Source organism: Hyposmocoma kahamanoa, unplaced genomic scaffold, assembly GCF_003589595.1.
Source record: "Hyposmocoma kahamanoa isolate Upper Pololo Valley unplaced genomic scaffold, ASM358959v1 192, whole genome shotgun sequence".
In the NCBI taxonomy this organism is placed as follows: Eukaryota; Metazoa; Arthropoda; class Insecta; order Lepidoptera; family Cosmopterigidae; genus Hyposmocoma; species Hyposmocoma kahamanoa.
In genome coordinates this window covers 4,059,130-4,085,686 of record NW_020653719.1, presented here as the reverse complement: position 1 = coordinate 4,085,686, position 26,557 = coordinate 4,059,130, and the positions used below count along the sequence as shown (strand labels likewise).

At 35.3% G+C, this 26,557-nt stretch overlaps 1 protein-coding gene across 1 annotated transcript in view; it reads right to left on the bottom strand.

Moving 5' to 3' along the window:
* The window catches only part of LOC113226655 (neural cell adhesion molecule 1-like), a 136,522-nt gene that overhangs the window by 15,935 nt on the left and 94,030 nt on the right, over window positions 1-26,557 (bottom strand). Inside the window, exons 9-10 of the mRNA XM_026459375.1 lie at window positions 19,146-19,276; window positions 11,393-11,552 (exon numbers count right to left, since the gene is read on the bottom strand). Coding sequence (XP_026315160.1) covers window positions 11,393-11,552; window positions 19,146-19,276 — 291 coding nt within the window. The remainder of the gene's footprint in view (window positions 1-11,392; window positions 11,553-19,145; window positions 19,277-26,557) is intronic.

Below are 26,557 nucleotides of genomic sequence, written 5' to 3'. Positions count from 1 at the left end.
TTTATTACTATTTAACAAAGCCAAATCAATGCATCTATGCAATTTTTGTTGGTACTGGTGCTGGTCGACAAGACTACAGTGTATAGAAAATGATTGGCAAAAAAAGGTGAATGGCGTAAATGCGAGTTACTTCCAACTGCAAACGTATATAAATCTAACACCTACAATGTAACTGATATATTTTTGTTTAATTTTAAAACGTGTCAGAAATAAAATTTATACAGATCTTAAAACATGTACAAGGATAGATCAATTCTGGACAATTAAAATATATGAAGTATCCATCTAGTACATTTTTTCTACTACATATGTTGATGTTGCTCACTACAAATTTAAATTTGTCGAAGTGTCAGATTCTGGTACATCTATAATAACAAAAGATTTTAGTTTTTTGTAGTATTAAAATAAGTTTTTTGTAGTAGTTAGTGAGTAACGGTGCTGGTGACATAATTATTAATACTTAGTATAAAAAAGTAGTAACAAGTTTTGATTGTGTCTCCTGTTTGTAGACTCACATAAATTTAAAAAACAAACACACAGATTGTAATAAAAAAACAGTGCCAGTATAAACATGTTTTGCATAAATTGAATAGCATGTAAATGTTATAAAAATTAATTGACTACTACTACTAGAATAAGAATATCACAATTTATAATTTACAAAGAAAAATTATGCCAAGGTCTTTTACATTTTACTTTTTGTGACTTATTCCCATCTGATCCCCAAAACTGATCCACCACCAATTTTCAATTGCAACTGATCCCCTCTATACTTTGCAACTCCCATTTTTTTGTTTTTTTGCAAGATCCCCTCACTGTATTTCTAAGGTAAGTACAGTCCAGTGAAAAAGAAGTTTTGAAATCAAAGTTAATGCAATCATATAAGTTAGTACAGTTAACGTTGTTAATTTTTAAGAAACTAAATGAAATACAGCACAACCCTCAAATACATTGTCTTGTTGACTGTACCACAGTACCTACCAAAAATAAACTTGTGAGTACCAGGGTATTAGGGAATAAAATATTAATATTTATTTTTGATGCAGGGGCATTGGAGATCCGATGGGAATAGAAAATATTTTAAAATAAATCGGATGCCCCAGAGGATCGGTTTTAAGGGATCAGATAAGCCTATTTTGTAATATATTTAATTAATGTCAAAGAAGTAAATTATTTTCATTTAACCATTGTATAAGTTCGTTTTAAATAAACCTACATCTGATAATCTTAAGTGGTATTCTATTTACATGTCCACATATATTTCAAACCACTTTTGCTGTGTTTAGCAGTCACAGGAACACTGGTACGTACAAGTCTATTTGGGTTTCTGCAGAATCTACTATTCATATCACTGGCTTTCTTAAACAAATATGTGTGTATTCGTACAATGATACAAATTTCGCATATATATTAATGATGGCAGTGGTAAACAAACTAAGGTTCGGAAACAAGGGTCTGCATGTTTCGTACCGTGAAATTCCACTAATTTCTCTCATGCATTGCTTTTGTGCTACAAATACATTTGTAAAATTTCAAATGAAAATAATTTCATCTTAGAAATTAACATACTAATAAATAGTTCGAATAGTGTTCCATTTTTTAAATTTACACTAAAAGGAAAGAAAAAGAAGAAAGAATTTAAACTAAATAGCCAAAAGGATTAATCATTTTGTCACAATGACGAGTTGACAAAGAATAAAAAACACTCTCGTAGTATGTTTCAGCACCTTGAAAACTGTGCCTTGGTTGTAGATTTTCATTAAATTCTCAAATATTTGCTTCCCCTAAGCAGCCTACGAACGGGTTACAGGGAATATGAAAACGTGTACATAATATGTGAATTAATGCACGCCTTCGCTTTCAGTTCATATTACAGCTATAAAGTAGCTTTAATGGAATGTTTGTTATGCTTTCTTTCAGGCATTATGCTTACTGTAGATTTGCATGATTTCTTTGAAATAATTGTTTTTAAACTAAAGCGTATAATGCTAATTGCATGTGTCGATACGGTTACACGCGTACCGTTATTACAGGCTAACTTGTAAAATCATTTCAGTTGTGTCGATGGAGTGTCAGAATGGTAGGATTTTATACCTTTGTCTTTGTCAATTGCTTGTCATCGGGCTAATTTTTTTGTATTCTGCTCTTGGACAGCGAGTCGATGGTACTGAACTGCTTAAAAATTGGTATTTCTAGAAATACAGACTCTTTTGGGGTAAGTTCCTTTTGTTTTGTTATAGCATTTACGCCTTTACTTTACCTGTTCTTTTTCCTTCCTGTACATTTTATTTTTCTACAATAAAATTAATGTGGACCGACCCTCCTATTTAATTACGCGAAACCCTCGTGACAAGACTTCTTATACTATATACTTATATTTAATTTGAAGACTAAATTATTGATTAAGCGAGATAAAAATAAGAGATGTATACATAGATATACATAGTAATTTTCATGATAGTTTTCGTAAGACAACATCGATGGTTAATGATTGAATAGTGAATGTCATCACTGTAGCTCCACTGACAATTCTATTGAGACTCGACTGCCATTGCAACTAGATGTTAGCAGAACAACAATTATTATTATAATAAAATTGCAATTTAATCTCAGTGAAGTCTCATAGGAGTTACAATGACCAATGGTTTTAAGAAAATTAACGGACTTGGAGCCCTAGTGATAATTTTTGCAAAAAAATGCCCTGTACATATAAAAAGCTCACAATTATAAGTTACAGTACAGTTCTTAATAAGCAGCAGGTAGTGTAATAAAACTTGATACGAATATAACTGGGAAACTGCCAGGGCCTGAGCGCCCAGTTACACAAGAAGAAAGTTTTCGCGAGGCCGCCGCGCGGCGACGGCCCAGTTACCACGCCTTCATGTGCATGGCGAATCTGAATTCTATTTATTTAATTACCGCGCGGCCGTCGCCAGGTCTCCGCCTGGCCGTCACGCGGTCGTCTCGCGGGCCGTCGCGTAGATGAAATTCAGCCAGTCTAGCCCGCGTGCCCGGAACGCTCATTTAAATTAAAACGTAAAAGCTAAACAAATAGAGCGTATTTTGCCATGACAGTTAGACGCACGCGGTCACTGCGCGGCGGCAACGCGAACTCCGCTCTGCGACCGCGCGGGGTGGGTGCCATGAAATTCGTGTCGAATAAATGCACCCTAAGGGCCCGTGCCCACGACACGAGCAACATCGTCCGCCGAGCGGAGGCCGCGCGGCGAAATTCGTGTCGTGTGCACACAGGGTAACAGTCTAACTTCAAATTCAGCCTGTCGTTCAGAGTGAAACGCCAAATCCAACGTATTTCAAAATCCATTCGTTGTGTTTCAATTTCAAGAGTCCAATAATAGTTTTCGAAAGTGTGGTTTGACATTTCAAACTGAGGCTGACTTTGAATTGTCGGTAAGCGGGCGGAATGTGATTAAAGCATTTTTATTATAAAACTCCATGGCGTCAGTCAGTATAGTGGGTTTTTTCCTTTTTTTTATAATATCAAGTGATGAGACGAAGAAATGGTGTGCCTGATGGTAAGCTACACGCCTGTCCATAACAGTTGCAGTGCCACTCAGAGCTTTAAATCGTAAAGTCGTGCCTGTGATTCACCAGCACAATTACACTTCAAAACTGGAACACGCATAATGCTGACATTACTGCTCGGCGGTAGACATAGGTAAGGTGGCAGTACTTCCCTGGACGAACTCTTTCACAAGGAGCTCTACTGCTACTAAAATGGTTCTAAAACATTTGGTTCAGTTCCTTTTGACGACAACTACGCAAACTATACATATAAGTATCACGTCTTACACACGCTACTGTGCACGTTGGGATACCTACTCACATCAATAAGGCGCAAACAAATAGTCGTAAAAGAGTAACAAACGACGTAAGGTAACAAATACGAAGGGAACAAGGCGTACATTTGTCGTTCAAGGCGTCTCCGTAGACGACGTAAATCTTACTTATATCCCAGCGGCGAAGAAACGTTACGGTACAAGTGCTTCGCTATTAATGAAACCTGACGCCGATCGAACATAACTCTATATTCCATATGATATGAATATTATACCTACCATAGTAAATTGGAGAGCTTTATTTTGAGCTTATTTACACGACAAATAAATACGAATTACGCTTTCATGTTTTTTATAAATTATTATTGTTTGTATGATGTAGATAACAAGATAAAAAGTGGGATGCTTCGAAGGTTTGGTCGTGTAGAAAGATTGAATTGAAATGAACAAATGAAATTTGTAGGTTGGCGGCAGAAATGTATGAGGCGAATGTGGATGGAAGCATGGGAGAGGAATATCTCGGTGGACATATCTCCATCAGATTGAGGATGTCTTTAAAAGTATCTAGAATAAATGGGCATGTATGAAGAGATTGGTGGAAGTAGAGGAGTCGAAGGAGTTTTATCAGGAGCGTAGCTGCTGGTTAGAGACAGGTGTAATTATATGTATGTACGTTGTTTGCTGTAAATTTAAACTCAATCTATTGTTTGGAAAAAAGAAATCTTTTGACTGTATATTTTTTTATACTTTGCTAACATCATACGAGCTCTAGCCCACCTTACACCGTTTTAAATTACGTAAATTATCAACAATAAAATTAATGAGTTATTACAAAATTTAATAGAAAATTGGCAACTGACTGACTGTTTACGTAAACGACATTTTTATGGGGAACTAAGATTCCGGACCATTATGTCAAGATTTTCATTTCCTAAGTTTAAAACCTGCATTAAAAATATTTTAACTGAAAAATCATTTTAGAAAATTGAAGCCTACGTTTTAGGTAAAAGTGTACGAGAAAGCGACATGGCTCTATATTCCACACAAATTTGATTCAAAGTGTATTCCATAGCATTTAAGTTTATTTGAAAAGAGCAATACCTAGAGTTTCTTACTCGTTCTTCTCAGGGAAGTCAGATAGTGATAAGTGACGTTTTCAAATGTAAATTTATTTTACCTATGGAATAAATGATTATTTGACTTTAACTTTATCTTTCTCGTTGAAAAATTACCACTGTCTAATTGTTTCAAAATATGACACAGATCGTTTGAGATTTGAAAATTGGAACGTTTCTATTTTCAGTCGTTGGCTGTACCATTTACCAATGATTGATGTTTTCGGTGACTCGATCTCGAGATTCCCCTCAACGCCTGCTAATAGGAGTCGGCTCGCATTGATCAGCGCAAGCACATTAATCTCTCGATAATAAACTTTATGATAGGTATATTTGATTGATAGTCCTTTGATCGATTTGATATATTTGCCAATATCCTTCTTACTTCATGGGGATTTGGAAAATTTTCTTCCGATGCTTCGGGTTTCCTTTAAATAGACGGTTTATTAATATCTAGATTACGATTAGTGAGACGTGAGTTGATACAAGTCCTTTATGCTCGTAAATTTATGGAAACTTTGTAACAACCGTTCACGAGTGAGGCATTATGTTTGTCGTCCTCTCGGGGCCAAAACTTTCAATTTTATTCTTCTTTGACAGTTTAACTCATTCAGATACATTTCTCTTGTTACGATTATTACAAAAAGAAACATTTATGGATTATTTTAATTGTTTCTGATTTTCAATTGTATTTCTTTTTGGAATGAATAAATACACATTAATTGAAAATAATATTTTATAAAATTGTTTTAAATTTATTTTCACGCCATTTTCTATCGGAATATACAGAGATAGCCTTCCCCAAGCTACGATCCTGACACACATCATTCGTCTCAACAACACGCATGCTTTCATATACATATTTTGACGATCTCAGTGGTTGAGTGGCTTGTACACGGTTTTCATGGTGACGTTATGAATGAGATCCCGAGTTCGATCCTCGGCCGGGTCAATGTAGAAAAATTTTGCATAAAATATAATATCTTCGGTATGAGTGCTTGTGGTGCCGTTATTGTTGTTTCCGATTTCCATAACACAAGTGCTTAAGCTACTTACTTTGGATTCAGAGCAACGTATGTGATGTGTAATATTTATATGTATAAAAACATGATCGTTGGTTAAGGGTACTCTTAACTTGGTCTTTCTTTAGGCCGTCTTCAACTTGGTCATAGTAAGTTCGCTTTGGTCGGCCTTACCAACTTGCTTGCTCAGCCTCGCCTTATAAATTGTGTTGTCAATCTTATTTAATTCATTCCCTCTACAAGTCCAAACCATCTAAGTGTCCCTAATTCTGCCTTTGTCACTAGGTACATCTTCTTCCACACCGCAACGCTTTTCTATTCCGTAACTGTTCCGTAAATTGTCCTCCTCAGATCTTGCACTCCAGTCATACTTCTTCATTTCATTTATTCATACAAAATAGTTGGCACTAAAGGATTGTATTCATGAGTACAAACATCGAAACTTTTACATTCCACATTTTATTTGTTTCGGATATAAAAAAAAGTGAAGAGCTCGTGAAAGAGCTCGTCCAAGGAAGTACTGCCACCTTACCTATTTCTACCGCCAAGCAGTAATGGTCACATTACTGTCTTCAATTTAGTGTTGTTAAATTTTTAGATTATCGCTCGAAATGTCAAATGACAGCCATCTAACAGCAATTTTTTTTTTGCTTTCTATAGCTATTTTTAATGGTTTAATCTTCTAATATTGCCGTGGTAATTATTTTTTCTTCATTAAACATTACGTAACTAAGCAGTGTTTTAATTTTTTTTATAGGTAATAGAAAATTAATGTTTAATTGACATATGTTATTTAATACAATTAGAAAGATGTTTATCGTTTGACGAATTGATAAAATGATTATTTAGTTCTAATATTTTAATTATAACTCATAACGTATAAATTGTATTGTATATAAATGAATTAAATTGCTGTATTAATAATGTCAATGTGAGACCGTCTTCCACAGTTGCTGTACTCTTGCAGGGCGTCACATATTAACTGCCCTATATTGTAAGTACTACCTGTAAGCTTCATGTGTGATATGCAATAAATAAATAAATAAATAAATAAGTTAAATAGTGCTTAAAATCTTAAATAATGCTTAACTAAATATTGGTAAGGGATGTTTAGTTGTTTTTTATTTGTAAGGCTGTTAGTGTTTAATGATTTTGCATTTGAGTGTAACTTGTTTACTTAATAAATTAATACTTTTTCGAATTAAACCTGAAATTTGGTAAACGAATTCACTTCCGTTTTCACGTTAATTAATTTAATTACTCATTTAGTTCACTATTCAGTTATTTACAGAGGCAAAATAAATAAGTTGCTTTCGGTTGGATATGTTGAAAATATTTAATTAAGTTTTCATTATTGTGGGTTACTCAATTTAATACCACCAGTACAGACGATTCAATAAAACGCTTTTAATATAGGCGAGACTCATATTTGCAAATTACACAATTATTTATGTTCATTACATTATATATTTAATGTCAAATGAACTTATAATTTATTTATGTTACATTATATATTACACCAATTATATTACTATTATTTAGTACTAAGTCTAAGCCCCAGATTTTGCGTATTGCCTACATAGCCGACAGCCACACATCGACACTGCTCATTTCATGATAATAATGAACAAATGACAGTATGACAACCCATCACCGTGCACCGGTTGGGCCTATTTTTCGCTATGCATCCATGTACCGATACGACACGTCTGCATGACAACAGACGAGCCTCTTGCCTTGGTGTGCGGGTTTGAACTCGTGGGAGGTGATCCTTAAAATCATAAACCGAGGGAAACCACCTTAATATAAATTGAATTGATTAAATTTTTTCTGGTCATCTGTTCGCTATTGCAATGAAAAAATTGATCTTAATACTTTAGGCATAAGGGTAATTATTTTTTGAAAGCCTGTATATCAGAACATAGTAAATGCAACAATAAGGTCATTAACTAAAAGTTTAGTAGTTTCGGTTTAATACTTGAAGTGACGTTTTACCGGAAGTGTTTCTCATTAATTATTTTCTGGCGTTTTCGTAAAAGTAGTTTAACCCCGAAGCTTAGATTTTGATAAATTTTCTAATCAAGTAATGAAAGTATTACGGGCGAATTTATAAATTCAGCAACAGGTAATTTAAATGTAACGTAAATAATCTCAGTAGAGAGTACTAATAAACCGACCTCATAAGTCATTCATCATGGAATATTTTCATCAAATTTAAATGTGACCACTATTGAGGTATCCTTTTTCCTACAAAAAAAGAATCATCAAAATCGGTTCACAAATGCCGTTATCGCCAAACATAAATACAAAAAAATCTTACAATCGAATTGAGAACTTCCTCCTTTTTTTGAAGTCGGGTATTAAAGGTCACTGTATTGACACTTAATATATATTTATTAAAAATATATTACACCGTTATGATTTTATGGAATGTTGGAGACTTCCCACGTTTTGCAAGGGTTATGAACAGAGATGGGAAGTGGGTTAAAGCCCAATCAACCCGCCCAGGTATTAGGGTTTTAAACCATTTTTGACCAAACTCGTGGGCGGAAACATTATACGCATAAAATAATACGAATTTGTTATTATTCATATTTATATTTATATTATTATATTCATATTTATTATATACTTATTAAAAATTTCGATGTAAAAAAATATTTTTAGACGATAAAAGACTCCGCGCAATACTTTGCAATGCTGTGGATTCTCAGTTGCCAGTAGGGATGCACATTACGATAAAATTTTATCAAAATCGATTCAAGTGTACCTATAACGATAACGAGTTTTTGTATCGATTAATTTCAATGCGATTTTCAAGCCAATCAATTCATTAGAAAAGCAAAATATGTAAAAAAGCAATAAACATTTTGTAAAATATCACATAATTTTGTTCAAATGTAATGAACATTGGAACAAAACTCGATTTACAAATATTTATTTATAATTAGTTTTTGCCCTCGTTTTGGGCGTTAATGGGTTTTAACCCGACTAAAATGTTTAAAACCCGGATGCTTGCCCATCTCTGGTTGTGAACCTTCTTCTATGTGCAGGTTTCATTACGATTTTTTAGTTAGTGGTTTTGTGTTGTGTTAGTGAAATTTATGAAAACAAAAACAAGTCCTGTTTGGAACAATTTTGTTGAGATCTTTATAGTACTTGCACTTTCGCTTCCGCATCCGCATCAAAACTGTTACAGTTTCCGCTAAAATTTACTTTCGACATCTATGTCCATTACGACATTTCTGTTGCATCAGTGATTCCTATCCATGTATATTACTTCTGCAGCGGACTATATCAATGGGTTCGGGTGGGTGCTAACAAAGGGTAAGCAAGACCCAAGTAAATGTACTTACTATGTAGTTTATTAATTTATTACAAAACACGTACTATAAATCTATCTATCGTGCTATCAATCCAAAAAGAGAAACAATAGTAAAGAAAGGGCGCCAAAAACAATCACATTTAAATTTAGATTTTAAATAAAAAACTAAAACTTAAAAAGACTATAATATATATACAAAAGAGATCTGTAGCGACTGCTGCGATGCGCTACAACTTCTTTGAAATTTAGTAAAATAATAGTGTACGTCGATTCCCTTGTCATTATACAGTTTCTGTTGATTTGAATGGCAAAAATCCGTGAAAATGATCCGCTTAGCCTTTTCGAGTTTTTTCCACTAAGAATATATTTAAATAATTATTGTAAAATACTAACATCTTCAAAGAGTAATTCTTCATTCTTTTTATTAAATCTATCTTCTCACTTCTCTTCTAATTACATAAATTTATTTAAATTTAAAAAAATTGAGTATTTGAATATATTTTTGAATACCATTTTAAACACATTTTTTTCCATTACAAGGATATCATCGGCGTTTTGTAGAAAGGGCGTAAGCGACTGTTGTAAAATATTTACGTCCAGTTTTAAATTCAATTTGAACACTAAAACTTAATTAAAACACTAAAAATTAATTGAAAAACAGTCGTTAAAACCAAAAACATGTCCCTCTGAAAAATTTTTCAAAAAGTCACTTACATCCTTTCCAGAAAAAAACCGACGATTTAAGAAAACCCGTATACATGTTTTAATATACAGCATGCCCATGGCCATTAAACATGGAAGGAAATAACTTTAAATATTACAGTAGAATATTTTGTCTCAGAGACACTATTCTATTTTAAAAAGTGAAAAATACTACATTCAAAGACTTTTAAAGTTACTTGCCTCATTTGAGAAATGAAACGTCCAAGTACGAAAAAAGAACATTATTTTAAGATAGTATCGAGTCTCTAAAGACTAACCTAACCTAAGTTTTCGCGATGGTTACACAAATGAAATGAAACAATTTTTTTAGATCTAAATCGTATATATTTTTTCAAACTAACCATAAATAACCTTTAATACACATAATAAACCTTTCCGATCGCCATCATAAAATTAACAGGATTTTTTCTCACATTTGGTCGGTTCAATTCCCTAATGAAGCAAACTGCTTTTTAAAAGCCTTTGAATGCAGTAATGCTGGCTTTTAAAAATAAAGTAACGTGTTTATTAAAGCAAAATATCCTACAATATTTAAAGTACTTTCCCTTCATGTTCCATAGCCGTGAGAGACCCTAAATAAAAAAAAATACTATAAACCACAAAATTGCATTCGTTATTTTCGAAATACAAGACACGTTTCTTTTAACTTCTTTAAAATTCTCTTTATAAATAAATAAAAAGACTTTATTCTTCAACAGAAAACGTACAATAATATTTAAGATAAAACAATGCTTAAATCTATGTCGAAGAAAAAGTAAAAGCCTCAGCAATTTGCTGGGTTTCACGCTTCACCTAGCAAGCATTTGCAGCTGGAGACACCGTAGCATATAGAGACGAGTATCTTTTGCATTATATATTATATAAATAAATAGGATGGTACCTTACTCACTATACACGTTATCTACAGAAATGATAACCCTTAAAATTTAAAATAACATACGCACCGACTACCGAAGATTCTACACGGAACAGCAAAGAGTATAGATAAATATAGGTAATACTCGTAGTTATTGTCATTCATAGGTTTATAAATAACGTAGACTTTAGTCATGATTGACCTATTCTGCCCTCCTTGTCATAACTAACGCATTTGCAATTTGGGAACTTTCGATCAATGTCTTGCTTAAAGTTCTTTTTCTTAAAAAAATATCAAGCGTTACTGTTCGGTGGTTTTGAGGGGTAACGGGTGCTGGCGAAATTACAGGCATATGGGACTAGTCAACTGATGTCTCAGGGTGACAAGCGCAGTGGCAGTGCACCTCAGATCTTTGGTATTTATAGCTCTGAGTAGCACTGCAACTGCTATGGACAGGCGTGTAGCTTAAGACCAGGCGCATATGTTCAACTCGTCACTTGGTATTACAAAAAAGAAAAAATAAAGAAACTTGCCCACTGAAGGTAACTTACATTGTATACTAAGGTGCGTGGCTTGACTGGGCGTTTCTCCAAGAGCGTTGGTGGCTCGGCATGAGTAGTCACCTCCGTGGTCCCTTGTCACCTTCTGTAGCACTAGGGATTTAGTGCTCACGATCACGCCTCCCACTACGTTGTGCACTACTTGCTTGTCCTGGTTGAAAATGAAACAAATTATAAAAATGTTCATTTCTTTTGAGTATATTGTACGGTAAACTTTTTATACGGTGCAAATTACTTATTATTAACCAAACTTTAACGTAACTAAAACGTAATTTTCTCAAACATGCTCGGAAATGTTTGCATTACTTTTAAATTACGAATACGGAACGTTTGCCATTTATGGACCGTGCGACTTTTCCTCGGTTAAGGCCTGCAAAGTACGTATGAAAATCCATTACTGTCCGCTGCTCTAAACGTCTAAATCTATCTAACAATTAGACAAACAACATTGACACTAAATACTTAGAGGATGGAAAAAAAATAGTCTAAGCCTTATTAGGTCAATGACTAACAATTTTATAGCTAACAATGTAAACAGGCCAAAGAAAAACTCATATAGCCAACTGCCAGTGTTCGTATTTGCGAGAATTAAAAATGTGCCGTTTACTTTTTTTTATAAAAAGGGGGTAAAATAAAATAGAGTGCTTTGGTATTTTTTTATGTTTTTTGCCCCATTTGTATTTTCGTTGCAAAAATGAGTTGTAGTAAGAAGAGCGATAACGAAAATACAGTAATAAATATACGTTCAACTACAATATCGGAAGTTCAGCGGACTGCTATTACTTAATGTGCTTTTTATAAGCACATTAAGTAATAAGCGGTCATTTATTTTTAAACAATAACCTCTTCTTTTAGCAATTGTCTAAACATGTCAAATATTACTTTTATATATAATTTTTTTAGCTCTTTTTGTTATATATCTTCCTCTGTTTCGTCTTTCATTACTTCCTCACATTGTTTGAGAAAAGCACGTGTATATGCCTCGGTGAGAACGGGGATAGCTTGACTCGTATTAAAATAAGGCCTCCCTGGCACTCGGCCTTGTAACTCACACTCCTCCTCCAATAACTTACTTTCTGGCCTCTGTATTAATGTAGGTACTATACATTCACTAATCATTATAATAATGATGTGACGTAAGAAGCTAAAGGCACGAGAAGCAAACCCATTTATACAAGAGTGACGGTGAGAAAATCCGAACAATTATAGTTGTATATGTATAATTGCCAATAAAATAATTTTGCAATGCTTGAATTGGAACTCGATTCCCCTGGACCTTGCACCAATTCGTCGCGTATGACATGCGAGTAAGCACAATTCCAGTCGTGCCTGTATCTATTGTAATGAGAGAATAGATGGTATTCATTGCATGCGTCTAATAGCATTGTAGTGAATACGGGAATTGTACTCCGATGCAAATAATACCTCTACATTATATAGATATGTTGCATTATGTTGGGGCATTTAATGGACCTATTTATAAACTTTATTATTCAAAAGAAAATAACATTAGCGCTTTAGAGGACGCCTGAAGTGATATTTTGCTACTTATTGGCACATAAACAAAAATTGGCGTCTTTTGCAGCGCTCCAAGAAGTAGATATTTATTGAATATTACGGACGTCATGGTATTAACACGATATTCATCTATTTTTGTCAAAATACTCCACTAGTTTGTTATAGATCGAACAAATAAATATTGCAATTAATATAGCGACATGTTATTTAGTTTTCTGGTAGCTGTAAAGTTTAGAAGCCGTAACAAACTTTCATAAGTCCTCACTGGTGGCGTTACGGCAAAAAACCGTTTCGACATATGTGGAGAAATTTGTAAGATCTACTGGCTCGATCCGCAGCTCAGGTGGTAAGTAGTAGCCACGTTGAAGCGACAAACACTGGTTCGAGTCCAGTCGGAATAACTATTTCATAAAAATTAATACGCTTGTAAGGGATGGAAGGCCGCTACAATTATTATCATATAGACGCTGGAAAGATAAAACATCTAACGTGCATTTGGAAAATATTACAAGAGAGCGATTTCAAATATTTTTTTAAGGAAAAAATACATAACTCTAATTTTATCTGTTATATGGAAAACTAGAAAGTTTCGGCTTTTCCATATAACAAATAAAATTACATTTATGATTTTTTTTAAATACTTTAAATCGCTCTAATACTAATATATACAAGCCACTGCTGGGCACGAGTTTCCTCTCAAGCGAGGGTTTAGGCGATAGTCCGCCACGTCGTTGACCCAATGCGGGTTGGGGACTTAAACGTTTTTTTTTGTAACATTGTGATCTTATTTTTGGAGTCCTACATAGGGCGCACTATAAGTTTCCGGAAGTGGCCACTTACATAAACAATATTTAAAAAGTAATTACAATGGAATTCTTTGGCTGTAGAATACAGTTTGTTTCATCTGACTGTCACTTGTTTTTACATTGTGGCGTCATTTTAAAAATTGGTTGTCTACATCACCATGGAATTAACTCGTAAAAAATTTCGTAGTATCATTTTCTACGACTTTAAGTGTAACTTAACAGTTCAGCGGAGCTTCGCTCGGCTTCAAACTGCTTTTGGCGATGAAGCATCATGCAAGACGACTATTTATAGATGGTTTGCAGAATTCAAACGCGGTAGCGTGAGTCTCTGTGACAAATTTCGTGATGGTCACCCGTCTACTGCTGTGAACAGCAAAAACATCGATGCTGTGCGCCGTATGATCAAAACAGACAGGCATGTGACATATCATGTGATTCGGGATCTTTAGGCATAGGCATGAGTCAAATACAATCAAAAGTACACAAACATTTGGGTGTGAAAAAACTGTGCTCTCGGTGGATCCCACACAATTTGACTGAGGCTCAAAAACCGGATTGCGTCACTAGGTGCAATGCCATGCTTACCAGATTCAACGAAGGGGCGTCAAATTTGGTGTGGGACATAGTAATAGGTGACAAAACATGGATTTATAGTTACGATTCCAAAACAAAGCAACAATCAACGTACGGGTCTTTGGAGATGAACCGAAACCAACCAAAGTGGCGCGCGTGTAGGTGCCTCTAAGCGGATGATTGCTTCTTTTTTTAATAAAACTGGACACGTGGCTGCTGTTACTTTGGAGAATCGTTGTACCGTGAATAGTGACTGGTACGCGGCCATTTGTATGCCGGAAGTTATTGACAAAGTCCGTAAAAATAACCGTAAACGCTGTATCATCTTGCACCACGATAATGGCACGATAATCTCACACGGCCCGACAGACAAATGAATTTTTGAAGGTGAACAACGTTGACCTTATGAGCCACACCACGTACAGTCCCGACCTGGCACCTTGTGACTTTTGTTTATTTCCAAAAATTAAGAACCAGTTACGCGGTCAATGATTTTCATCACCTGTAGCTGCTGTCGAAGGGTATGAAAAATATATTTCAGAGACTGTCACGGAGGAGTGGTATAAATGTTTTCAAAATTGGTTCATTCGTATGAAAAAGTGCATTAACGCTAACGGAGAATATTTTGAGGAACAATAAATTCATTTCTGACCGTTTATATTATTTTTTTTTATTCATTCCGGAAACTTATAATGCGCCTCACGTACAGTTATTCTCTTGATATCTTGACTCGCTGTTGTCTTCTTACATTTGTGCATATTATCTAACATTGACGAATTAACTCTGTAAGTAAATTATTTCTGGATTTGCTAACTCGTCGTTAGCACCCAATCCATATTCATACAGTCCGTTAAAACGTTATAAAATGATAAACGAGAAATGTTGTTTTTTTTACCCCCGTTGGGTCAGTATGGTGCACGATGGCGTAAATCCTGTTCTAAGAAGAGACCGACAACCAGAAATGGAATGGGCATACCCTTCCTTTATTTATTTATTTTTATAAAATGTAATTTCAAGTAAACCATCATAAATAAGTAATAAACCAACAATAACAAAAACTGAACACAACCGGCGTTGCTTTTGTTTGGTCTGTTTGTTTGGTGATACACAGGTATCAGACATTTAAAAAAGTTTTTCTATTCTCAACGCTATTGCACGAAGATCTATGCAATCGCTGTCATAGCGTCCATTAATAAATAATGATCTTGGTAGATAAATATGAATCTAAATTTAGTACGACTAAATGGAATATGAAGCAACTTACGCTCACGAAAAATTCCTAACTAGAATTTTAAGTAGCTCTGGGCATACAATCCAGCTCTGTGCAATATTCAGCAATTTTTGGTTGTTAATTTACCATGTTGTAAGAACAAAATGTCGTAAATGATACGTGTGTTGTTCAGTACTTAGTACTCTTTTCACCGCTTAAGGTTTTAAGGTTTATTGTGTTCATGAAATCAGCTGTAATGTATGTATGTATGTATAATTCAATCTTTAGTCAAATTTCTTTCTAAATCACTAAAATCGCATTGTCTGATCTTCCAAATATTTATAATAATATATCATTAATTTGACAATAAAACCCATGCCCAATATGTCATAAGATTATGTACAATTTATAATATTTATTTCTGTACTTTTGTACACTATGTAGCACACATTTTGATCAAATCGATACAAATAGCGTTCGTGTGCGTTCAGCTGTCGTGAGATAAGAAACGCACGCACTTGCGGCTTGACAGAGAACTTTAGTCAGTGTTTAGAATTATGTATTATTAGATATGTACAAATCAATGTATACGAACTTATTTGTGTTTCTAAAAATAATGCAAGAAGCTCTTTATCGACAAATAATGTCATCATCATCATCAACCTATTTATACTTCCCACTACTAGGCATGGGTCACCTCTCAGGCGAGGGTTTAGGCCTTAGGCCATTAGGTGCGGTGGCGGAGACGCAGATCTGCGTCAACATATATTGATTAAAAATTTGCGTGGTAGTGCGAAGCGCAGTGTGCCATACCCAATGGTTTGCCGCGCCCCCGGGGTCGCGGTAAGACCGCGTGTATCGCGCTCCCGCGCGGAGAAGTCTTGTCAGTGTGTTCGACGGCACGTGTTTTCCATACAAACTGAGGTACTTCAGTACAACGTTAAAAAACGCAGCTCCGCGCACCGTCACAGGGCGCGGTCCAGTGCGGTTGATCGCCTTAGGCCGTAGTCCGCCACGATGGCCTGGGGGTACCCACGTTTCCGGAGAGTTGTGAACCTTCTTTGACGTGCAGGTTTCATCACGATGTTTTCCTTCACCGAAAAGCTCATGACAAATTTCAAATTAAATTTCGCACATAAATTCCGAACAACTCAGAGGTCGTTTTTTATAATATCAAGTGACGGGACGAACAAGTCGTGCGCCTAATGGTAACTACTACACTACACGCGTGTCCATAACACTTGCCGTGCCACTCTGAGCTTTAAATCGCAAAGATCTGTGGGGCACTGCCACTGCTCCCGTCACCCTGAGACGTAAGTGCGAACCAGGATTTGAACCCATTTATTATTTTCATCATTATTATATATTCTTTAAATTTTTATTGAATTGATATTCAATTATTTTTATGTGAAATTACTCCACTAGTTTGTTATAATTATTAAATACAACGATCGAACACTCAGAAAAAAACCTTCGATTCGGCCGGATTCGAACCGACGTCTTCTAGCATACCATGCCAGACGCTATACCAACTAAGTCACGGAACCAACCAGCGGACATTACGAATTTTTCTATGTGCGTCCGTCGTATCTTTGTATTTATATTATATATTCTTTACAAATGCTATAAAGTTATAAAATACCGTATTCGCCACAATACGTCATTTTTTTGTAGAAGTTAGTTCGCCACTATACAGGACTTGACACTGGAGAAAATAAAAATCGGTTCTCACTACTGAAAGTATATTGAGAGAAAAACGCCTTGAATTGGAGAAATAGCAACCATTAAAGTAATTGCTCCTAAATTAAGTTAGGCGCTATTTATAAAAATTAATCTTCATGCGTGAACAGCCACCCTTCGAGGTGGATGCTTTTTTTCAAAATGAAATGGGACCACTATGAAAGTACCCCCTTTCCAACAAAAAAAGAATCATGAAAATCGGTTCACAAATACCGGAGTTATCGCGTAACATACATACAAAAAAAAGAACATACAGACGAATTGAGAACCTCCTCCTTTTTTGAAGTCGGTCAAAAAATGTCTTAAACTAATGCTTCCAATGCAAAATACACTCGTAATACATTGTGTTACAATTTAAGCATTGTTGAAGACCTACTTAAGTTTAGTTTCATCATCATCATCATCATATCAGCCGAAAGACGTCCACTGCTGAGCATATGCCTCCCCCAAAGATTTCCAGACCAGCCGATGAACAAATGGACATTAGTAGTACTTTTTAACCGTTGAGTTATATTCTAAGATTGTATTCTAAGATTCAATATTCTGCCAAATTTGGTGTTATATAAAAGCTATTTTACGATTGAAGGCAAATCAATAAATTTGAAAGAGATAACAAAGTATTAAAACAGAAAGTTTAATGTAAATTAAACAAATAACGAAACCTTGCAAAAACTGATATAAAATGTGCCATTTTCCGAAAAGCGTTAGTTACCATCTTTTTAAGGGACTTCAAAAATGAAGAGGATCTCAATTTGACTGTATTTTTTTGTGTGTATGTTACGCGATTATACGGCATTTGTGAACCGTTTTTGAAGATTTTTTTTTTCTTGGAAAGAGGGTGCCTCAGTATGGTTCCATTAAATTAAAAAAATAAATATATATCACCTCCAAAGGTGGCAAACTAGGGGATGAATCCGGTTTCGTGAACTTACTGGTAACCGATTGTTAAATTTTTCGTTTTAGTTTGTATGTACATGCAAATTTTGAAGTCGGTTACTTTTTTTATTACTTTTTTGAAGTGCTTATTTTCACAGCTGAAATGTTCAGTTTCACATTTCAGTATACAATAAAGTACTCTGTGGTTTCTCATCAAATGGTACGTTATGATACGATTTTACTATGAGAAACCGCGAAAGCCAAGTAGGAAAATAAGGTGAATAACTTTTGAACGTTGTGTTAAGAATGTCTTATCAATTTAAGCATTGGTTTAAGATCTACTTAATTTAGTGCAAGTGGACATTTGTAGTACATTTTAACCCTCGAGGGTGCAACAAAACAGACGTGATCTTATTTCCACTAGCGGTAATTGTACAATTCTATTTAATTCCGTTATGCAGCTCTATCTGACCAAATACAGTTAGACATTCCATTTCTTTATAATGGGATTCTGAGCAAATCACATGCTCGGTGTATTGAATATTCGATGTGGCAACCTTGTGATTGGGCCATGATAACGCTTCGATTATTCCTAATCTCAAAAGACGTTATGCATTTATGAGGTACGTGCAATTGTGTGGTTGGAAGCGGTTTTCATTTAAAATGTACCTTCTTTAGTTTGCTGACTGTAGTTTTGTATTAAATTACGTTTCTATACACAGAACACGTAACGTTATTGTTCGCATGGTGTATACAGAGCAACAAAATATGTGAACAACCAAAATCAAAGTTCAAAATTAAGTTTTCTTCAGCTTGAAATTTAGCTGTACTTTTTGTGTTACACATTGTATACTCATATTGTCAGTTGTCGATTTTCGGCCGAAACGAATTTTTCAGAATATATTCGAATTTAGAATTTCTTCGTGAGTTAGTTCTCTGGTGACAGGGAACATCTTTCAGTGTGATTGTTTTCAAAATATTTAGGTGATTTGATAATCACATATATTAAAAATGAACTTACATTATGATACCATGTTATCCGGTGTTCCCTTGGGTTAGCCTTGACGGAGCATTCGAAGTACACGTCATCTCCTTCTTTGATGTCATTAGGGTTGAGTGTGCTGCCCAGCGATAATGAAACTACTGGTGGATCTGTAACAACAATGCCAGTTTAATATTTGTAAAAGTCTTTGAAATGTATAGAGTGATTACAGGAAACAATTTGATAAACAGAGGGCGAAAAACACAAGCGTAAGCACATGCGATTTGTACATTTTACATACACATAGGACCTTTCGGCCAAGTTAAACCCGTAAAAACATATAATACAATACACTTTCGCTTTATTCCTCTCTTTCCCAGTCACTGATCCACCTGCCGCAATAAATAGTATTCAATCGGCAATCATGCTCTACCATACGTCAATTCAAAGCTAGGGAGGCTTCGGTGGCATATAAAAACTGCGATTCCGAGCTGCGGTAGACCCCACTGCTAGCTTGAATAGGGAATGTGGATTTATTGCCTCGTATTGCATGACTGCTGTCAGCTCCGTGGTAATTAGGACCATTATCTTTATTGCTTCTATCGCGTTTATCGCTAATGATATTGCGATGTTTCTTGTACTACTGACTCAATTCCCTCAATGGCACATCTTTTGTCTTGTCCTGCGTACCCCTATACTCGTACACGCGAGGAACTCTACAACGCGCCTAATAATGCTGTGTCAGTCACTGAGTACTGGTTCTCCCAAATATAAACATCAGAGTCGACACACGAAGTAGAATTCCATCAATAACAACAAGTTGAATATATAGACGTACATACCATCTCAACTACGCGCCTAACTCCCACTGGGGTAGGTAAATACCATAAACCTTTATTTGCTGGGCTCTTGACAACCTCTTTCGCTTTCTCTACTGGTATCATTTTCTCGTACATGCCCGTTTATTCTTGGTACTGTTAACTTGGCCTTTTTAAAGATATCTCCAATCCGATCGAGACGTGTTAGGTGCGGTCTACTTCTCTCAACGTTTCCATCCACATTCGTTCTATAAATTTGTGTAGCCAATTAATTAACATTCATCTTTTCTACATTGATCACTACATTATCTTCCAAAAAACGCTTTCTTACTACACGTTGGCAACGCTCAAATTCATACTACTTTTATGTTTTTTCTGCCATACTTAAACTCTTTACCGGGTTGGGAGCAGCACAAGCACAAAATTAACTTCACATTTCCATCTCTTGTCAATATACCCAGAACCAGATACACAACTTCTTACATTTGTTCTAGTCTCTCGCTGCCAATAATATTATCGCGTTATTTTTTACTTTCAATCACTATAGCATTCGTCTTACTCACATACACCTTCGTTTTATTTCTTTCAAAGGCTTCTTGCATTACTGTTACCATTTCCTGCAGTGTTCTGCTGCCTGCTGATGAGGCAAGAACTATTTAATCATCGGCATAAAAAAGACTTTTGACAAGTAACTCATTAATTCTTAATACGCGTTTAGTATCTTTTAGATCTAACAAACAATTGTCTACGAACAGATTGAACAGTCATGGACAAACTCCTGTCTAATACACCTATAAATTTTAAGCCATTGATGTATGCTCCATCCATTCTTACACAAGCACCTTTGTCTACAAAGTAATCTTAGTCGTATCTAGAGAAGTCTTTGTTTTACAAATTCGTATTGATTTTACATTCCTTTATTCTACTTGTTGACTGCCCCTATTTGTCGCAGATACTCCAAGTCAGTACGTCGTACATCTGCCATTCTTTGTAGTTACGGAGCCCTCAGACAACACATCTGTGGCATCTGTATGTATCATCAATTTTATTATCCATTTCTAATCTCACATTCCGTGTAGCAAAGCGGCTTTCTGCAGTATGTCTTTCGCCCTAAGCTTTAAGCCCTAAGATTTTTATTGAAATTGCTAACCATTAGTATCTCACAAACAGCTGAGTGAAAACAAAGTTCATCCAGGTAGAGCCCCACATGCCAGGACCAGATTATGAGTACGCTGAGAGCCAAATCTCAGAGTAAAACTGCTAGCTTACCATGGTCGCGCATCCATCGGTATGGTTAGATTGGTGGAAAGAGGATAAAGAATAGCGAATGAAGGGAAAAGAGAGTATGATTGCAATAAGAATGGGGTTATGGTAGAATACTATTGTCACCCAAAGTGTGGGATGTGGCAACCGTAACTGTAGCTCAGAACGCCGAGATCGCTTACCCGTGTATTCACTTATCATCCCAAGTAAGAAGAAAAACCCAAGTAATTGTTGGTTACTCCCTGACGATTTTGTATATCAATAATAGGTGGAGGCCTACTATGATTTCTTATTATTTGAAACCCGTAAAAAAGAGTAGGTAATTCTAATTAAGCCCGTAAGCTCAGTTGCCAGTCAAATTCGTAGTAAAAACTCACAAAACCAAAGTAGTTATTTGCAGTTCTTGGCTTTCTTGGCTTTCGCGGTTTCTCAAAGTAAAATCGTATAATGATGTGTTATTTGATGTGAAACCACAGAGTAGAAACCGCTGTGGCAGTGCCCCTCAGATCTTTGCGATTTAAAGCTCTGAGTGGCACTGCAACTGTTATGGTCAGGCGTGTAGCTTACCATCAGGTACACAACTTGTTCGTCCCGTTACTTAATATTATAAAAAAAAATTATACAGCGCCCCTAGGGGTTAAAAGAAGAAACAATATTTTGTATCCAAACATTTTATGCGATCGTTAGCGGTAGGTAACTGTCACTGTAATCTCATGGTACACGCACTGGGGGCCTACTATGAGCTTATAAGCCAGCCAGCCAAGTTCCTTGCAATTCACTTGACGTGGTAAAACTAAATCGATTAAATTCGTATCATGACCTACACAAACGGGAATGGCATGACAGGACGACGAGTTTTACTTTTTAAACGTTAATTATTGGCTCTGACTGGCTAGAAGACATCTAACAAGATCGAGATGGAAGTACATACTAAATCATATAAAGAAATAGACAGATGTACTTCCACGTGAGCGTTCAAGCACTATTAACCGATTGTGTTGAAAATGAGAATAATTATTTTTTTGTATAAATTTTATTATTGATTATACTTACTACGTTGTTTTGTAATATCGGCAACTTTTCAAGCATACTTTACAATTTGTCGTACGACAAAATTACATGTCATGCTTAGTCATTATCATTGAAATTAATAAGTTGAGTTTGTAATTTGATAACATAATTGGAACGCATCGTATTCGTACATTTTCATTGATTGCAATAAAGTAAAATTTTCACAATTTAAAAGTTATTTTACGATTTTCGCTAAGTCAATAAAATTATTATTTATTTAAAAATTGCAATTACATTCATGCCAATAATTTGTCAACAATACTTTAAAGATTGGCAACTCGAACTAAAATTTTCAAAAAACGCTCAATAGTTAATAGTATTTATTTATACTGTAGGTAAAGATAACAAATAATTATGAAACTGAAAACAAAATCTAAAAAAAGTTAGTCACGGAGTAACTTTTTTTGAATTGCTTATTTTTACAGATGAGGCCGCCACTTGCATGGCAAATAGCACGTCATGATACGATTTTGCTATGAAAGAAAAGGTGAACTGATTTCGAATGGGGAACGTAAACTGCATGGAGAGTGAATTGTTTTTGTGAGGTCATAGTACGAATTTGACAGGCAATCCAACTTGCAGGCTTAAATAGGATTGCTCTAAGAGCTCATAGTAGGCCCCTGAATGTGAAACTGACCATCTCAGCTGTCAAAATGAGAATTCAATGAAGAAAATGGCACGTTTTATCTCAGTTTTTACAAGATTTCGTTTTTAGTTAAATTTAAATTTTTATTTAACACCAAATTTGGCACAATATTGAATAACAACAATCTTAGAATAATATAAGATGCGTTTCAATTTTGTTATAAAATAGCAAATTCACTACAATCATTTCAATGCAACTGCCTCCGTGGCCGAACGGTTACCATGCCGGACTGCCACGCAGAGGTCCCAGGTTCGATTCCCGGGCCGGGAGAAATATTTGTATGGCCTACATTTATTTCTCTCGTGAGTTTGGGTGTAATTTGTGGTTGTCTATGTGTGTGTCCATGGCACCCGCGACACAGGGTTTCCCTAGTGCGGGGCTATGTTGAGTGTGAGCGTTATTATTATTATTATTATTACAATGATAATGACAAGGCAAGATGTAATTTTTTCTTTTTTTCAAAGCAATGTATGATTGAAAAGTTGTCTCTATTATGAAACAAGTTATTTTGTAAATAGAAAATGAAACTATTTTTTCGGACCCAAATCGTATATATGTGTTTTTTAAACAAACCAACGTTTCGGGTTCTTTACAGTGACGGCTGACAGGTTAATTTGAAAAAGAAAAAACAAACGATCGAGTTCTAGGTTTTCGCGATTGTTACGTGAAGGAAATGAAACTATTTTTCCGGATTTAAATCGCGTATATTTGTTTTTTCAAACAAACCAACGTTTCGGTCATGGTCAACCGTGCATAGCTATCTTTATTTTAGTATGATTTATTGTATAGCTCTATCTCGCTCTTCAAATGATGGGCATCGTAGCAAGCCGGAGACAATAATTAATGTTTAAAAAGCAAAACTCAACTTCTCACCGTGCAATAATCATTCAAATTTTTGGAGATCATGATATGAATTTAAGCAATTCTGTTTTACCAAGTAAATTGAACTGAAACTGCGTGGAACATAGCGGCTGTCTTATAGCCTTTTTTTATTATTATGATATCAAGTGATCGGATGAACAAGTCGTGCGCCTGGTGGTAAATAATACGCCAGTTGATAAAAGTAGCAGTGTCACTCAGAGCTTCAAATCGCAAAGATCTGAGGGGTACTGCCACTGCCTGTCACCCTGAGACATAAAGTTGACAAAGTTGATAAGTCCCATGTAGCAGTAGTTTCACCAGCACTCGTACCCTTGAAAACAGGACGCAGTAATGATCACATTATTGCTTGGCGGTAGAAATAGATAAGGTAGGTAGGCTCGTAGTAAGCTTCTTGTTATTAATAACACCCAATTTTTTTTAAAACTCTATTTCATACCGTAATTCTTCGACATCATCATCAACATCAACCCATTCATTATATTATTTGTAAGATCTATTTGTTACGTAGGCACCCAATAAGACAGACTTATTCGAAATTCGTTCCCAAAGGTTGAATTATATTGAATGAATTGAAAAGCTTTATTTTTTATCATAAACAAGATCTTAAATTATAACTAGAATAAATTCGCTGCGTTTGCCAGGCTATGTCGCCTTTACAAACATTTGACTTAATATATTTTATCATTTAACAAGAGATAAATTTGCTATTGTAAAACTATTTTGTGTAGCTTTGCAAGAGTTATACATTACAAGAAAGACGAATTTAAGAAATAAACAAAAACAAAACAAAAGTGTTTAGACAACAATATTTATAAAATAACATTATAAAAGGCGAGAATATGAATATGCATTCGCACAAAATTTGGTACGTCTAAGTATCTGTTGACCAACTCACAGTTTGATAGGCCAGCCGGTAAACAGGTTTGGTTAGCTGTTCAAGAAATAGTGATGGGGCAACCTATTATAAGTTTCAGAGTTCGAAAGCGTATTTAGTCTAGATTTGCCGATTGATGAAATTATAGATTTTTGCAAGGATAAAATTTTCGGGCTATTTTTAAAACCTTTAATTAATGGAAACTAAATTGTACGGTGGATAGTTTTTAGGTTGGTGGTTGGTTTCGTTGGTGGTACGCTATTTTTAAAGCTTTATTCTAAAGAACTTGAGGTTTATTATAGTTTGTGTCAGAAAAACTACTCCAAACAGGCGCGGCATACGTTAAACAGGGTCTAATAAGAGTTGAATAAATAAGTATTTTGTTTGAGCGCTTAACTTAGCCTTACGATTTAAAATTGGTTTTAATGCACAAGTAGCGTTCGTACCTTTGATTACTAGTTTAATTATAGTGACCAGTTTAATTTATTATACTAAGGTGATTCCTAGGTATCTGATACTTTTGCTCCATGGTATTGAAAAGTTGCCTATCCGGACCAATCTTTTTGGTAAATACCTTTTTCTAGAAAACATAATTGCTTCGGTTTTATTCGACTTTAATTTTAGTTATCTTTTAGTTCACCGTTCATTGTGCAACTTTCCGGTAAATAAAGTAGGTACTTTATTTGCCGGAAACGCTTCATATCAGTATTCGGAGGAAGTTGCACAATAAACCTATGTAATTGCGTCGTACAAGTTGCCAGATATCAGCCAAATAACATTTACGGTCAGTCCTATAGATGCCAGAGATTTGGGCACGCGTCGAAAAATTACAATCTACAGTCACGCAGCGTTAAATGTACAGAACACCATCTCACTTCCGACTGCCCCAAGAAGGATCGCATTGAACCAGCTCGCTGCTGTAACTGCAACGAAAATGACCCAGCAAGCTTCCGGCAGTGCAGAGAAAGGCAGAAATATCTAGGTCTCATGAGAGATAGTCAAGGCCAAGCTAACTACAAAAAAGATACAACTATTGCTAAGAAGATTGATGGCCGAAGAAAAATTTTTAGAATAATATTAGAACGTTTACACGCGATTTTTGACCGAAACAACCGAACGAACCAAACGAATAAAGTTAAATATATAAATTTCAATATACTACTTTGTAGTCGTCTGTCTGTCTGTCTTGTCTTTGATGTTGAAAAAACTTTGTTTTATTGTTAAAATATCTTTACACTAAAGATGGAATTGTCCAACAACTTCGGATACACTCAGAATTTTTCTTAAGATATTTTCGAAGACAACTTAACCATTTAATGTTGTGTTGCGATTTCTTTTTACTTTCCTGTTGACGTAAATATGTTTGACATAAGAATGAGCTTAATACTATTTTCAGTTCATTACATTAGTGTATCAGTGATGGTAGTGGTTATCTCTACTTCAGGTAACACTTATCTGCTATGGGGAGCGGGCGTTGACACTTTATTGGCCATTAAAGACCAATAACGACGGCACCCCGCGACCCCAGGAAACGCTCGCCCTCCAAATAAACATTTACGATGCCTCCGCTTAAATTGTTGGCAAAACGATTCGCGCCGAGAGCTGCGACATTCCCTCCCTCCTGTAAATGCGTTACGGTTCACCGAGCAGAAGTAAATAGAATTTATTTATATTTGGAAATTAATTTCCTCTGTCGTAATAGAGTCAGCGTGGTTCCTTGCTTTTAGAAATGACCGGCCCGTTGAGGAATTAAGCTGTTTTGTTGGGGCAATCGACCGCGAACAAAATGGAATAAGATCATTAGAATCAATTGATGGTTGAGTTGACGTGATGTTTTTTTGCAAACTCAAAAATTAATTCGTAAGCTGGCACTTGCTACGAAATCTTTTGTTGTTTA